General features: G+C 49.0%; 1 protein-coding gene across 3 annotated transcripts in view; it reads left to right on the forward strand.

Moving 5' to 3' along the window:
* XPO6 (exportin 6) overlaps positions 1-12,686 on the forward strand; it is a 56,123-nt gene that overhangs the window by 29,814 nt on the left and 13,623 nt on the right. For 2 of the 3 annotated variants that reach the window (XM_048320595.1, XM_048320594.1), the window contains exons 7-12: positions 447-900; positions 4,076-4,202; positions 5,260-5,369; positions 7,656-7,764; positions 9,088-9,180; positions 11,187-11,256. In XM_048320595.1, coding sequence (XP_048176552.1) covers positions 447-900; positions 4,076-4,202; positions 5,260-5,369; positions 7,656-7,764; positions 9,088-9,180; positions 11,187-11,256 — 963 coding nt within the window. The remainder of the gene's footprint in view (positions 1-446; positions 901-4,075; positions 4,203-5,259; positions 5,370-7,655; positions 7,765-9,087; positions 9,181-11,186; positions 11,257-12,686) is intronic. The other variant, XM_048320592.1, reaches the window with a different exon arrangement.

Below are 12,686 nucleotides of genomic sequence, written 5' to 3' on the forward strand. Positions count from 1 at the left end.
ATCTGTGCCTGCCGTGGCTTTGGGTCCCTGGGAAGAGGTGCTGCACTGAGTGAGCTGTTTGGTGTGATGGGAACATCACCCAGGAGTGTCACAGGCCAGCAGAAGACTCTGCCACCTTCAGTGTAGCAGGGATGTGCCCACCTTGCATCACGGATGCTCAACCTTGTGGGGGGATAGAATTTTACAATAAATTCCTAAAATCCAGCCCGTGGCATTGTGTTTCCTGGAACACCGTGGGGGTGCCCTGCCTGGTAAGGCCGGAAGGGTTGTGTGAGGCCAGTTCCTGAGTACAGAAATCACCAGGTCCTCCCACACAAATAACCTGCTGGGTGTTCTGAGTTGGAAGGGATCCACAGGGATCATCAGAGTCCAGCTCCTGGCCCTGCACAGGACTGGGCTGGGCAGCTGGGGGTTCATGCCCTGCCTGACACCGCTGTCTCCCCCAGGTGACCTCTTGAGTAGCCTCTTGCAGAGCCCCAGCGCAGCCAAACTGCTGAACCAGCCCATCCCCATCCTGGACACAGACAGCGAATACATCTGCTCCCTGGCACTGGAGTGCCTGGCACACCTCTTCAGCTGGATCCCTTTGTCCACGAGCATCACCCCGTCCCTGCTCACCACCATCTTCCACTTCGCGCGCTTCGGCTGCGACACCCGCGCCCGCAAAATGTCCTCGGTCAACGGCAGCAGCCACAACTCGGTGCTGGGGCAGGAGCGGGGCCGCCTGGGCGTGCTGGCCATGGCCTGCATCAACGAACTGATGTCCAAGAACTGTGTGCCTATGGAGTTCGAGGAGTACCTGCTCCGCATGTTCCAGCAGACGTTCTACCTCCTGCAGAAGATCACCAAGGAGAACAACGCGCACACGGTGAAGAGCCGGCTCGAGGAGCTGGATGAGAGGTAGGAGCAGCTGAGCTGCCGTGCCAGGGCCTCGTGCTTTCTCTGAAGGACTGGGGGGGTTTATTTTGGGGTCATGCATGGTGTGTCTGATGGCCTTTTTTTCAGACTACTGACCTGGGGCGGCTGGGCAGACAGGTGGGTGTGCCCAGGTAAGGGCCTCTGAGGGCTTGCTGCTGAGGGACCTGCTGGCCCAGGTTTGTGCTCCTCGCTGTCCTCTCCCTCGCCTGTCCTGTTCGTTGCTGTTTGACTGCAGGTCTGAGGTGGCACCAGAGCTGACCCTGTTGTCACAGAACACAGAAGAGGCTCCGTGAGGTAAAGGCACTGCAGTGTCCCCTCTGTCCCCTCTGCCCAGCATCTGCCACTCTGCCCAAACCACACAGAGTGGGGACACATCCTGCGAGCCATGACTTGGAAGCAAACAGCAATAGCTTCCTGCCCTTCCTTGACCCATGGCCATTTCTGATTCTTTTTTATTTTCACTTCTTGAATTTATTTTTAAACACCACCAAACACAGCTTGGGGAGCTCTGTTCAGTGCTGAATGGCTCCACCTCCAAGGCTCTCCGCAAGCTTGGCTGGAGGCAGCAGGGAAGCAGCAGCACCTTGGGAAGCTGTGTATTCTCATTTTCCAGGCTATTACTGCCACCTTTTGTTCCCTAGGACACCTCCACTGCCTTATGTCAGATATTCCTACTTGTAGGGGAGAAAGTGAGACTCATCTCGCTGTTGTGTTGAGTGGCTGAGCCTGGGTGTTGGCAGGGTGGTGACTTGGTGCTGCCTCTCATCACAGGGCTGCTGACAGTGGCAGAGAGGTTGCAACTGTGTGAAAGTGCTGAGTATCTTACTACAGGTACACAAAGGTGGAAATAAATTTCCACTCAGGGAAAAAAAGCATTTATGAAAAAATCTGTGGGTCCGTTTGTAGGGAGGACAGGCACGTTCTGCTGCAGAATTCTCCTTTTCCATACCTTTAAATAAAGGTACAACTTTGGGATGGCAAATCCAGACTCACAGGGAGTTCTATTGCTCATTTTTTTGCTAGCTCTGACTTGTGTCTCTCTCTCCCTAGAAATGAGACGTGGGAATGTGCCACCTTTGCCTACAAGGCACAGAGGGCCAGGAGTTCCCCTCTGGGCTTCAGAAAAGCTCTCCTGGAAACCCACAATCCTATATTTAACTGTTCTTTCTTTTATGGACAGTATCAAGCCACCAGGCTTCAGTGCAGGGTCTGGAGCTGTGCTGGCCTGGGCAGAGGTGGTGTTGTCATTCCATGACATTCTTTAGACATGTTATCCACAGGGATTGTTGGGGCCTGGAGTTGTGAGACCCACTTTATTCATTGCTAAGGTCTGAAATAGGGATGGAACCAAGATGTTCAGGAGACTGGAAAAATCCAGCTGTCTTCTGGGGGAGTAGAGCTTTCTTTTCTCCTTGTCTTCTCCCTTGAGATGTCCATGAGGAGTTTCCTTTGTCACTTAAGGGCACAGCTGTAATTTTTGTGTCCAAAACTAAAGGGTTTAATGCATCAAAGTGTCATCCTGGCTTGGACTAACAAAATCCTGAAAAACAGGGGCACTGAAGAAACCCCCTTCAGTAGATGGATGTCCTCAGAACCTGCAGGCCCTGGAATCCTTCCTTGCCTTCTTCTTGTGCTGCTGGTTATTTTTTTTTCTGTTAAAAATCAGTCTGAACTGCCAGACTAGTCCAGGACAGAGTAAGTTCAAATTGCCTTTTGCTTCATTTGTGTTTCGCTTTGAAGATCCCAAAATACGGGAGGTGGCTGGGAAGGATCCAAGCAGTGGCTCGGTGGTTGGGGGCCAAGGAAGAGTTTCACTGGTCTCAGGTCAGAGCCTGTTTAGAAAATAGAAACTAAAAGGATGAAGGAGATGTTTGAGTCTGGACTTAATTCTTTTTCTATTTTCCCCTGGCTTTGATTTTGAAGTGTTTGATCTGTGCTCAGGTGTGCTCAGTGATCTCCTGTCAAGCAGGCAGTGCCAAATAAAGAAGGAACTTCATCTTTTTTGCATATTCAAAGCGGTGTGTGGTGTTGTAGGCTCACAACAACCCCCAGCACTGCAGCTCTGTCAGCTGCCAGAGCTGCCGGTCTTGAGGGAGCTCTTGTTAGAAGGAGTGGGGATTCCCAAAAAAACCCTGAAATCCCCAGAGTTTGCAGCAGTGCAGAGCAGGCAGTGGAGTAAAACCAGGCTGCTCATGCGTGTCTGAAACTGTGCTGAGCCCAACTTTTTATTTTAAAGACAAACTTTAAGCAGTCCTGCATTTCAGAGCTCTGGGCATGTGGGAAGGCTGGAATTGCCTCTGTGTGTGATGTGTGTGTGATGCTGCCATCCCTCCTGTGGCTGATGGAGCGTTTCACTCTTGCTGCACAGAGGGATCTGGAGATGATTTTTAACCCTGCTGAAGCTCGTGGCGTGCAGGGTGTGTTTGTGTTCCCCAATAAAAGCTCACCCCACTGTGGGCTTTGCCATTTTTCCCCTCAAGAACTCTCCATGCTGCACCGAGGTCCTGCTCTTGCTGCAGTCCCTCAAGATTTGGTGGCAGGCTCCTTTTGGGAACCACACTTTGTACATTCCCTGAGGAGCCCCATGCATTGGAGGAAGATTTCTCTTTTATTTCCCAATTCAGTCCCAACCCTCAGCTCAGCAGCTCTTGGGTGGCTGATGTCCACTGCAGGAGGAATTTTCCTTTCCAGCTCTCAGCTGCCTGGTTCTCCCACTCCCTCCTGTAAATGTAACCCCTCTGTTGCCGATTCCTGCATTAACTTCTTGCTTCCAGCTGAGTTCCTCAGGGGTACAGTTCATTTCACTAATCCTGTCTGCATCAGTACGATGACCTTTGCTATTATTATTATTTCTCCAGGGTGGAGGGGGTTGTGTTTATTTGCAGGCCTGGTTGATCTCGATATTTATCTGAATATTAAAGTTGCTTTTGACTAGATTGTCTTTTCTGCTGTTTCAGGTGTAAATGGAGTGAAGGGTTGCCCATCCTGTAGGTAATTGTTGCAGGGCTTTATATTTTAATTGTTCTACTGATGGTTAATTGTAACTTTCTTTCGAATGAGAAGATTTTGAGTGGCTTCTATCACTATGTCAATGAAATTGCTTTCCCTTGGGGCACCTTTCCTGTTTTTTCTCAGTGCTTTCTCCTTTCCCTTGCAGCTACATTGAGAAGTTCACAGATTTCCTCCGTCTCTTTGTGAGCGTCCACCTCAGAAGGATCGAATCCTACTCCCAGTTCCCCGTGGTTGAATTCCTGGCCCTGTTGTTCAAATACACTTTCCATCAGGTACAGCCCCACGCCCTCGTTTTCCCCAATCTGTTCTGTTGTCCTCTTCAGCAGGACCAGCTTGTCTGCCCCAGTCAACCCCAAAAACAAGAGCATTTAACTGGTCTTACTGGCACTTCCCCAGTGGTGCTGGGGACTGGGAGATGGCTTCATGTGCTCTTGGATTTAGCTGGAAACAAAGGTCACAGGTGGTTACCCTGCAACAACAGCTTGTCTGATGTTTAACTTTGCTTCTGCTTTAATTTTTTTCTAGTCCTTGGAATGGGCAGTGTCTGGAAAAGTCTCTCTGACTTGCTTGGTTTGTGTTTGGGGATGTTGTTCTTTGTCCTCAATCTGTGGCTTTCTTGTAGCTTTCAGTTTTTGTATAAAAACCCCCAAGCCCTGTGGCTTAGGTCGGTTTTACCTCACTGTAGAAGCTGTCAGTGCAGCTCAGCCCCATGTACATGGAACAATGGCAAGGAACCAGCTGTATAATATCACAGAATCTTGGAATGGTTTGGGATGGAAGGGACCTTAAAACCCGTCTTTTTCCACCCCTGCCATGGGCAGGGACACCTTCCACTGTCCCAGGCTGCTCCAAGCCCCATCCAACCTGGCCTTGGACACTGCCAGGGATCCAGGGGCAGCCCCAGCTGCTCTGGGCACCCTGTGCCAGGGCCTGCCCACCCTCCCAGGGAACAATTCCTTCCCCATATCCCCTCCATCCCTGCCCTCTGGCAGTGGGAAGCCATTCCCTGTGTCCTGTCCCTCCATGCCTTGTCCCCAGTCCCTCTGCAGCTCTCCTGGAGCCCCTTTAGGCACTGGAATGCTGGAAGCTGGGGTAGCAAGCTGGGTTAAAGCTGAGACCAGCCTTGTAATTCCTGGCTTCCTGCGCTTGTACAAAAGCTCTTGCTCATCTTTTGACAGCTCTAAATCTCTCCAGGGCATCCTAGAATTGTTTCAGTAAAGCAAGAACCTCTTCCCATGGATTGAAGTGGATGTTAACTCCTGTTTTCATTGTGTGAAATCCATCTTGCCATAGCTTGCAGTACTCATTGGGAATGTTGGTGTTTTCCAGCCTACACATGAAGGTTACTTTTCTTGCTTGGACATCTGGACACTCTTCTTGGACTATCTGACCAGCAAAATCAAAAGTCGCCTGGCAGACAAAGAAGCAGTGCTCAACAGGTGAGGGCTGGGGAGCTGCCAGGGTGACCCAGTGTGGAATCATGGAATGGTTTGTGTTGGAGGGACCTTAAAGCTCAGCTCATCCCACCCCCTGCCATGGGCAGAGACACCTTCCACTGTCCCAGGCTGCTCCAAACCCCATCCAACCTGGCTTTGGGCACTTCCAGGGATCCAGGGGCAGCCACAGCTTCTCTGGGCATCCTGTGCCAGGGCCTCCCCACCCTCAGAGGGAAGAATTTTTTCCTACAGCAGCAAAGAGGCTTTGTGGTCACCATGGAAGAGCTGTGGGAAATCAGCTACTGCTTACAGCAGCTTCATGTGTGGTTGAGTCCTTTCTTTTTCTAAAATCATGAAGTATAAAAAGCATAAACCTCAGTGTTTCACACTCATTCACAAGAACTGAGGCTGAGCAGGTTTGGGTAGACAAACTGTCACTTACATATGTTGTGTGTGAACCTTGCAGGCAGAGAAAGGAAGCTTTGTAGTCTAAAATAGAACTGGAGCACATTTTAACACAAATTAGAGGAGGAAACTACAACACGAGTTGCTTACTTAGTGTTCACATACAACTCATACAACTAATAATTCTCATACAACTAATTAATGAATTAGGAAACAAATTTGATTTAATTAGGATTTTAAATTTCCTCTTTAAATAGAGGATAGGTTTCTGAGAAATACAGATGAGACTGGAAGTCAAAAGTTGCCCTTGCTTACTACTGTGTGTATTAATTACAGCAGTGGCTGGCAGCTCTTCCTTGGCAGATGCTGACCCTGAAGTGGGTGGGTTTTGTTTGAGAAGAGTCTCTTTGCTACCACTCTAAAAATCTGTTGAATATCCCGGTGAGTTGTTCGGGTTTTTGAGGTTTAAAAGCACCATGGTTTGTGCCATGTGAAGTTCTGCTGAATGCAGAAGGAAGATCCTTTCCCTTGAGCACCCTGAGTAGAAGCAGTTGGTTTTTGAAAGCCAGCCCGGCGTCATAACCACAAGGAAATGTGGAACTACTGTAGAGCAGACAGCTCCTCCTTTCAGCATGGGAACTGTGGGGTTTGAATTTCTCAAGAAGCAGATTTTTGGGTTTGAACTTCATGATTTGCTCCTCTACCTGCCTAACATGTGTGTCGTGCATGTTGTCTTGGTGTCACACAGCTTGTGATGGAGACAGTTGTGACAAAAAGCTGTCTCTAGATCTGTCAGGTTACAGAATAATAACTGAAGCTTGTGAGTGGTTGTCAGAGCTGCCTGTCCTCGGTGACAGCTCTGACGTCTGCGTGTCCCTGCACACCCTGAGCCGTGTGAACTCTGAGCTGGGCAGTCTGGAAGTGGTGACACCACAGGGGCACAGAGGAAGTTTCCTGTTCTGTGGTTTAGAAGTTTTGCATTTTGTACACACTGCCACTTTTACCACTGGAGAAGTTGCCAAATCCAAGGTTACGCCACCTCGGCCAGAGCTTGCAAGAGACACAAGTGGCACAGCTGACTGTCACAGGCTGGCACTTGGCTGGCATCATGCTCTGCATCTCTTACTCTTTTTTAATGCCTATTTTTGCAGCCTGATTTTCCCTAGAAAACAGCAGGGTTTTTTATGAGACCCGGGCTGTTTTGAGAAGGAAGTTTTTAAAGGAAAAAAATCAGAGTAATGCTGCTTGAAATCCCTGAAGTTTGGTGTTGTGGCACCAGGAGTGATTGCACGCTCTGCTGATTTTGCAGCTTGGCATTATTTCTGTTGGATGTCTGGTGTGCTCTGTGCCAGGTCCTGGCTCCCAGAGGTGAAGGGATATTTCAGTGACATGCCTTTAGTGTTAGAGTGCAAGCAGGGAGGGTGCTGGCTTTATTTCAGGGGAGAAGGGCCTGAATTCCAGTGTGGGGAAGGAGGACAGCAGCACAGACAGACTCAAGGTCCCACCTGAGGCATCAACAACTGCCCTGGTTCCTCTGTTCCTCATTCAGTGCCCAAAGCTGAGGCTGCTGAGAAGCAGCTCAGGCTACAAGAGGCTTTTGGTGCCTCCTGTTCATGGACACCTGGTGTTATTCCTGGCAAGCTGCTCCTGCCTTTCCTGTTTTGAGCTTTGGGGCTGTTCCCATTGCTAACAATCCTCCCTTTCCCTTCCAGAGGCAGAGGGACACTGGGTATTGCCAAGGCTGTTTCCTTACAGGTACCTTGTGACCTGAAATGAGCTGATACCTTTAATCCCAGGAGCTGCTTGGTGGAACTGTTCTGTTTTACAGATTTCCTTTGCTGCAAGGGTTTTATCCAACTCTTTGTGTCTCCCTCCTGGCTGCAGGTACGAAGATGCCTTGGTTCTGCTGCTGACAGAGGTGTTGAATCGGATCCAGTTCAGGTATAACCAGGCACAGCTGGAGGAGCTGGATGATGAGACCCTGGATGATGATGTAAGGAGCAGAGCTGGAGCAGGACAGTTTAACCCTTGCACTGCCAACACCTGGAATGGCTTTTCCAGAGCTTGTGCTTTGGAGTTGGGGCTGAACAACTGCTTGTCGCCTCCCTTCTGTGTGGGGTTTGAGGTGTAAAACAGCTTCAGATGCTTTTCACAAAAAGTCACACTGAAGATAAAACTTTTGGGTTTAACTTGGTTCTTATTGGGGGAAAAGCTTAGATCCTTATGTTCTGATTGTCAGAAGTATTGGAATTTGGAATTTAACGTGTTTAATTAGTTTAGAATTAATTTGCTGGTTGCTTGGGAATTTGAATGCTGAAGTATCTCTGAGGCAAAAGCTCCAACCTGTGTTTGTATTGTTGGTGCTCATGTTTAAGCTTATTTCTCCTAAGCTGGTGTTGATAAAGGTCATGTTGAAGCTGATAAATGTCAAAGTGGAGCAGGTGGCCAAAATGGGTGAGGCCAGAGCCCTGGAAGGGCAGGTCAGCTGTCACAAGACAGTAGGTGAAGGAGCACAGGGAATTTCATCACAAGTGGGATCAGACAGATTTTTAAATTCTGGAATGCCGAGGGCTGGTCACATCACAGCTTCTGAGCTTGATAGCAGCACCATTTCATAAGTGAAATAAATTACCTTTTTGATTCATTTGACACTTGGGTCATCTGGATAATTAGCTGTCATACCCTTGTAAAGACCATGTTGGTGTTTGGATGCCTTTCCATGGTGATAATAATGTCACAAATAAGGGCATAAATTATCTAGAGCAGTCCTGATGAAGTTGTCCTTATGCTTCAGAAACGGGCTGGCAAATGATGATACTGGCAAGACTTAAAGCTTTTGGTATAAAACTTGAAAAGGGTTTTAGTTCATTATTTAAGGAGAAAACTAAGTCAGGACATGCTGCCTTTGATTCTGTTGCTTATTTGCTGTGTGTGTTTCTTGTTCGATTTTTACCTTCTCGTATTAATGGCAGGTTTGGGATATGATGGGAACAGGCAGCTTCTTTCTCAGTCACCTGTGTAGCTGAGCATGGAAAGAGTCTTTTAGGGTTCATGTAATTGTTCAATTCACCTGTCAAGTTATTGCCACTCTTTCCCCTCCCTTCTCCTGCACTGCCCCCGTGGTTTTATCAATTCTCAATGAAAACAGGATGAATTCTATATGAAAATCAGTTTGAGTGGAGTGTGCAAGTTAATTTCTCTAAGGTGCTGCTTGGGGGGGGGTTTCTCCCTCCTGTCCCTCCCTTGCCAGTGTCCCAAAAGCTCCGTGTTCCCCAGGGCAGGGCTGTGCTCACGCCAGTGTCTCTTTTGTCTGCAGCAGCAAACGGAGTGGCAGCGGTACTTGCGCCAGAGCTTGGAAGTGGTGGCCAAAGTCATGGAGCTTCTGCCAACTCACGCCTTCTCCACACTCGTAAGTCCTTCCCCAGGCCCAAAGTGCCACATGGAGTGAGCACCAACTGCTGTAGATTTTTTTGATAGATGCCTCAGTGCCAAAAAGAAATAGGGAAATTTGGGGTTGGATGCAAAACTTGGCAAGGGGAAATAAGAAATTGAAGAGAAAAAATTGTTTCTTTGGCTTTGTTGCATTTCTTGGTGTGTTTTGAGGAGAGTACTTCGGTGTCTAAGTCCAGCTTGGTGGACACTCTTTAGAAATTCCCACCTCTCAAAGTGTAAACATTTGGCAGCAACCCCTCAGTGCTGCTTATCTTGGCCTTTGCCTTGGAGGCAGGGCTGTGAATTGGGCAGATAAATGTCATTATTAGGGCTTTAAGGAGAGTGGAATCTTTGTTTAAGTTAAAGGCTAGATGGAAATGCTGGAGAGAGGCCTTGGGCAGTTGGGATTATCTGATCTGGATAAGTGCTTCTCTTCAGCTGCTGTCACTAACTTTGGGGGTGTAAAAGTTGTCTGGGTTTGTAGCATCATAACAATTCTGAGGAGGAGATCTTGAGGCTGGAAGTGTGGTCCAGAATTCAGGGCAGTCCATGTGGTTTTGCTGGGTGAGGAGAAAGGGAAACAACAGCAGTGGGATCTCAGCAAGTGCATTAATCCTGCTGGGAACACTGCACACCTCAACCTCGGAACTGTATTCCCAAGAAGCAGAGAAAACTGGGCTGCTGCAGAGGCAGAAGATGCCTGACCTGAAGTGCCTTTGCAATTGATATTTTTCGTGAAGCAGTGAAGCAGGAGGAGCCTGTTACTCAGAGGAGTGAACAAAAGCAGAGGCTGCTGTGCAGCTTTGCCGTGAGTCAGCGGGAGGCACCAAGGAGCGGGTGTTTCAGGGAGCAGATGGATCAGATGGAGGAGAGCATGTGGCTTCCTTGGAGTAACACATGCACACGAGCAAGGCTCTGTGGTTTTTAAACTCCCCTCAGGCAGTTATGCAAAGACACTCCACTGTTAATTAGGCACAGCATGTTGGAAACGGGCTAGGGAGTGTTTTCCTGAGCCCTGCATTGTTTCTTCTTGTGGGCTGGGCAATGTGGGAAGCTCTCAAGCAGTTCCCAGTGCTTTTCCCAGTGGCTGCAGGGCTGGTGGGTGCAGTGGTAAGTGTAGCAGTTTTAGCAGTGGCAAATAATTCAAGCAGTGGACAGCAGCTGCAGTAACTCCATCCCATGCTGGGCAAGGACAGGCTGCAGCTCCTTCTGCTGATGGGCGAGAGAACCTCCATAAAACCAACCACCAGTTTCAAGCACTTTCACCAACAGTAATTAAATAGAGCTAAGCCAGGCTGAAAGGGTTGAAAAATACCCTTCAGCTGAAGTATGAGCAGGAGCTGGCACGTTTGCTGTCACTGCTGGGTGATGGAGCTGGGCTGACACTCTGTTCCCACACCGGGGTGCATGAGGACTGTGGTGTTTATTCCTTTGGCTGTTTTCCCCATGGGATTTCAGCTGCTGCAGCCTGCAGCTTGCTGGCAGAGTGCTGCACTGCTTCCCTTCTGTACCCTGGGAGAGGCATTGAACTCAACTTTCTGGTGGCATAATATTTTGGGAGCTTCCTTTGGAGAAGGTGGTAATTCAGGTGAGCTGGGTGAGCAGAGACCTCCCACACTACAGACTCTGCCACTCCTCTGCTCCTTGGCCTGGGCTCTACCTCCAGCTGTCCATCCCTGGTGCTGCCATGCTGTGCTCTCACTTCCACTGTCAGACCATTATCTGTCAGGCTGATTGCTGGCATTGGAGGGAAAGGAGAGCTGCCACAGGGAAGTGCCTTCAGGGGGGTGATCTTTGTTTTCCTGACCCTTTGTTTTCCTGTGGGATGCAGGATCAGCCCGGAGCCCAACCTGCTCTTCCTCCAAATGTCCGTGTGAAGGCACTGGGGAGAAATGAGACGACTTTGTTCTGGCAGAGCAATCAGTGGTTGGGTGTTACTGTCTGCCAAGCCTCAGGATCACAGTCAATTCTTCTCTCTTCCAGTTTCCCGTTCTGCAGGATAACCTGGAAGTGTATCTGGGGCTCCAGCAGTTCGTGGTCACTTCAGGAACAGGTAATAACCACCCTCTAACACTGTGCTCCTCCCTCCCCATGACTGCAAACCCACTCCAGACCTGCTGTGCTGTTGCTTTTTGTATATTCAGTTGATCAGAACCTGTGTCTCACGGCTCAGCAGTTAAACTCCAACAGCAGACAGAAATTTCATAATATGATTTATTCTTATTGGCATGGTTCTTCCCTTGTTCTGGCACTTGAAATGAAGATGCCAGAGGTGTTAAAACAGGTGTGCAGCACCAAATACTGCAGCTTCTTCCTGAGAAACAAGGGAAGCAGCAGCAGTGAGATCTGCCTGACGGGAGGTTGTAGCTCAAGGTAATACTGAAATTTCCTGGTGTGACCAGGAAAGGAGTCTGTCCCAATACTGCTGTACGTGGCAGAACTGTTGTATAGGCAGTTCTGGAAAAAATAGTCCCATTTTTAGGATCATTTCAGCCCTAGGATAAGCCGTGCATCAGGGTTTAGTGCTGTGGCTCTGTGTTAGGAGCTGTGCTGTGGGCTGGATCAGCAGCAGCAGCTCAGATGCAGCTCTGGATTCAGCACTGGGTGGTGGCACAGAATCCCAGAATGGGTCAGGTTGGAAGGGACTGGACTGAATCATCTGATCCAACTTCCCTGCTCATCCCAGAGCACGTGGCACAGGACTGTGTGTTTGTGTTGACAGCACAAAATGGAGAGGTTGCTGGTGAAAGTTTAATCTGTGATTAAATACAGTCTGTGGAAAGAAAATCTGATTTTCTTTGAAGGGTGGTGTTGCAGAACATATTTGCTTTTGAATGTTTTGAATGTTTGAGCCCAGGTGTCCACACCTGAGCAGCAGGAGGGTTGTGTGGGGCTGGCAAGTCTCGGTAGTGGATTGTTTCTTGCACCTGAGAAATATGGAAGTGCACAACACACTTCACATCAGAAGTGAAGTCACAAATTCACTGTCCCAAATCTGCTGCTGCATCACTGCAAGTGTAGCCGGCAGAGGGAGTGTGGAAAACCGCCTTCTCCAGAGCTGGGATTGCTTCTGGTGGCAGCAGGAAACCAGAAAGGCTCCTGTTTGTGTAGGAACTAACACCATACAGAAGGGAATAAAGGTGTAAAAGGCTGAAACAGTCGTTAACATCTTCATGTTAACGAAGCCTTCAAAGTGTTGTCAGAACAGTTGATTTCCCTTCCAAGCTCGAGTGTTGCAGTGCCTGGGCCAGTGCTGCCATCTGACCTGTGACCCAGCGCCGAGCTAGTGGCAGAAGAATGCTTGTCATGTCATTAGAATAAACTTTGCATTTCCTGTCACTTTGTCATCAGGTTTCCCATCCCCAAGAGCTGCAGGGGTTGATCACAAAGCCGTAGGGTTTTTCCCCTTGCACACGAGCATGAATTTCCAGCCTTTGGGGCAGCTCTTAGAGAAAGGCTACTTTGTGCTTGTGTCTCTGAGGG

The sequence above is a fragment of the Corvus hawaiiensis genome, chromosome 16 (assembly GCF_020740725.1).
Source record: "Corvus hawaiiensis isolate bCorHaw1 chromosome 16, bCorHaw1.pri.cur, whole genome shotgun sequence".
In the NCBI taxonomy this organism is placed as follows: domain Eukaryota; kingdom Metazoa; phylum Chordata; class Aves; order Passeriformes; family Corvidae; genus Corvus; species Corvus hawaiiensis.